The sequence below is a fragment of the Felis catus genome, chromosome C1, assembly GCF_018350175.1.
Source record: "Felis catus isolate Fca126 chromosome C1, F.catus_Fca126_mat1.0, whole genome shotgun sequence".
Lineage (NCBI taxonomy): Eukaryota > Metazoa > Chordata > Mammalia > Carnivora > Felidae > Felis > Felis catus.
Window position 1 is genome coordinate 14,432,872 of NC_058375.1, and position 2,325 is coordinate 14,435,196.

Genomic DNA, 2,325 nt, shown 5'->3' on the forward strand with positions numbered 1-2,325 from the left:
TTTATGACAAAAACTCAGACAGGAATTGAAATGCAATAAACCGGGAAAGCAACACCCGTACAGAGTTGGTTCTGTAGCATGAGACCGTGCATCTGCTGGGCAGTGGGGTCTGCTGTTTGGGGGGTGGGCGCCGTTAGTCCTTGTAACCCCGAGATTCTCTGTTAAGCCAGAGCCCAATGACCCGGGGCTGGGAAACCTGGTGGGGCTGCTGGGAGCAATTCCTAGATTCCCCTGCATCCTCTCCCTGCCTCCCCAACTCTGCCAACTAAATGTGGGACCCCCGGCCACCCCAGAACCGCTCCCGCACACAAATTCTCCCCCTCCATCCCTGGGGGCGATCACGGGGACACCGAAGCCACCGGGCCCTTTGTTGAGATGGATGGGCATGGGGTGGGCAGCCCAGGAGGACTTCCCGTGGGCTCCGACTTCCCACGAGGAAAAACGTGTGACGGCCACAAATCCGAACAAACTGCCCCAAACGCCAAAGACCAGACAAAGCAAGAAAATCAAACCAGGCACGTAAACTGCAAAAAAGGGGGGTCTTGGTTCTATTTGTTTTTTGCAATAACCTCATCAAGGCATCTGAAGGAAAACCAGGAGCATTAGCGTCCGAGGAACAGGAGGCCCCTTGTGGCCAAGTGGTATGGGCCTCCTCCCCCACCCCAAACAGACAGAAGTCTATCATCCAGGCACGTAGTTCCTGACCCAACACAGCCCTCCGGCTTTGGCTTGCAAGTCCAGCTGGCATTTAATCCCCTGAGGGAACCAGCCTTAGTTCGTAGCCCCTGACCCCGTTCGCCGTGAGCCTGATGGGGCCCAAGAGTCCGCAGGCGCCGCCCGCCCGGAGCGCACTCAGGCGATGGAAGCGATCTCACTGTGTTTCTGTTCTCTGCAGAAAAGCGCCCCGTGGGGAGGCCAGCAGCTGCCCCGGCTGCTCCGGTGACAGCAGAAGAGGGAGGGCATCAGCAGGGCCAAGGTGATAATGACTGCGAGCACCCACCGGAGGATGCCCGGGTAGAAGAAGGGCAGGATGAGGGCGACGAGCAAGGCCAGTAGGAGCAGGTGTGCCGCCAGGCGCCGGGCCGCCACGCGGTTAACACTTGCCGCGTCCTGCCCTTCCTCTGCCACCCGGCCGGGGTGCCTGGCCGTCGAGGTGGCGGAATCCGCCAGTCCCTGAGGACAGAGCCGCACCTCCGGCCGGACCAGCCGCCCCGCCACGGCCTCCTGGTCGCGCAGGCTGCAGATGAGGCCCCCGGGGACGGTGGTGGCCTGGCGGCACAGTGGGCAGGTGACGGACCAGGCGTCGTTCTGGATACACAGCAGGAGCTTCAGGCAGACGGCACAGAAGGGGTGCTGGCAGGCCAGCAGCTTGGGTGGCCGGGCACAGCTGTAGGGCTCCCGGCACACCAGACACTCGAGGTCGCCATCCGTGGAGCCAAGATAAGCCCTAGCAGGGCCTGTGGCCTCCGTGGCGGTGGCTCCTGTGGAGACGCGCTGGGGCTCGGCGCAGGCCATTCTGGGCACGGAGTCAGCGGGACGTGGCAGCTGGGGGCCTGGGCATTGACCGGGGGGGTCAGCCAGCACCGCTGGGACCTGGCTGCCGTCTGACCTCAGGCTGGACGTCCCCTTGTCCTTCTCGGCAGGCGCCTGGTGACAGCAGCCGTCTGGCACCCCTCTCCCGGGGCTGCTCAGGTTGTGTCTCGTCTTACGTCTTCTCTCTAGTTATTATTATTTCTCTTCTTGAAACCTAGGGTTAATCAGTAACTTGTGGGTCTGGAGACTTTGAATTGCCAAAGGGGGCAGGGCCCGCGCCGTGAATCAGGACTTTCCTGTTGAGGTCAGGAAACCTCAGATGCCGGAGGAGTACCGGCAACATGATGGCTTATGAGCCTTGAGACGCATTCGAATCCCCCCCATCCCCCCCCGCCTCTGGAGACTTTAAAAATACAGATCTCCAGGCCCCAGATTCATCCGGCAGGTCAGGAGGGGAATCTAAGAATCTTCAGGCACCGTTAACAGGCGTCTCGTCATGATGCTGACGAAGGTGGACTGGGGAACCCACTTGGAGAAACACCACCACGGCCGGGTTTCAGAGCACACCCTCCAGCTGTCAGGATCAGTGGAAAACAGTTTGTGCCTTGTGCACATTTGCAAACAGGTGGCCTCTGAAGAAGAGAGAAGTGAAGGGAACAGAATTCTGAGCGGGTGGTGGGCGGTGGGGAGCGGGGAGAAAGCCCAGGTCAACGCAGAAAAACTAGAACCCGAGCAGCTCATGGGTATTTATTTATTTATTTTTAAATGTTTATTTGTGTGTGTGTGAGAGAG

The 2,325-nt window shown here is 59.8% G+C and overlaps 1 protein-coding gene across 1 annotated transcript; it reads right to left on the reverse strand.

The window, feature by feature from the left end:
• Nucleotides 1-213: 213 nt before the first annotated feature.
• RNF186 (ring finger protein 186) lies at nucleotides 214-1,843 on the reverse strand. Its single transcript, XM_003989708.4, has one exon. The coding sequence runs from the start codon at nucleotides 1,513-1,515 to the stop codon at nucleotides 853-855; it is 663 nt and encodes a 220-aa protein (XP_003989757.3). The 5' UTR covers nucleotides 1,516-1,843; the 3' UTR covers nucleotides 214-852.
• Nucleotides 1,844-2,325: the final 482 nt, after the last annotated feature.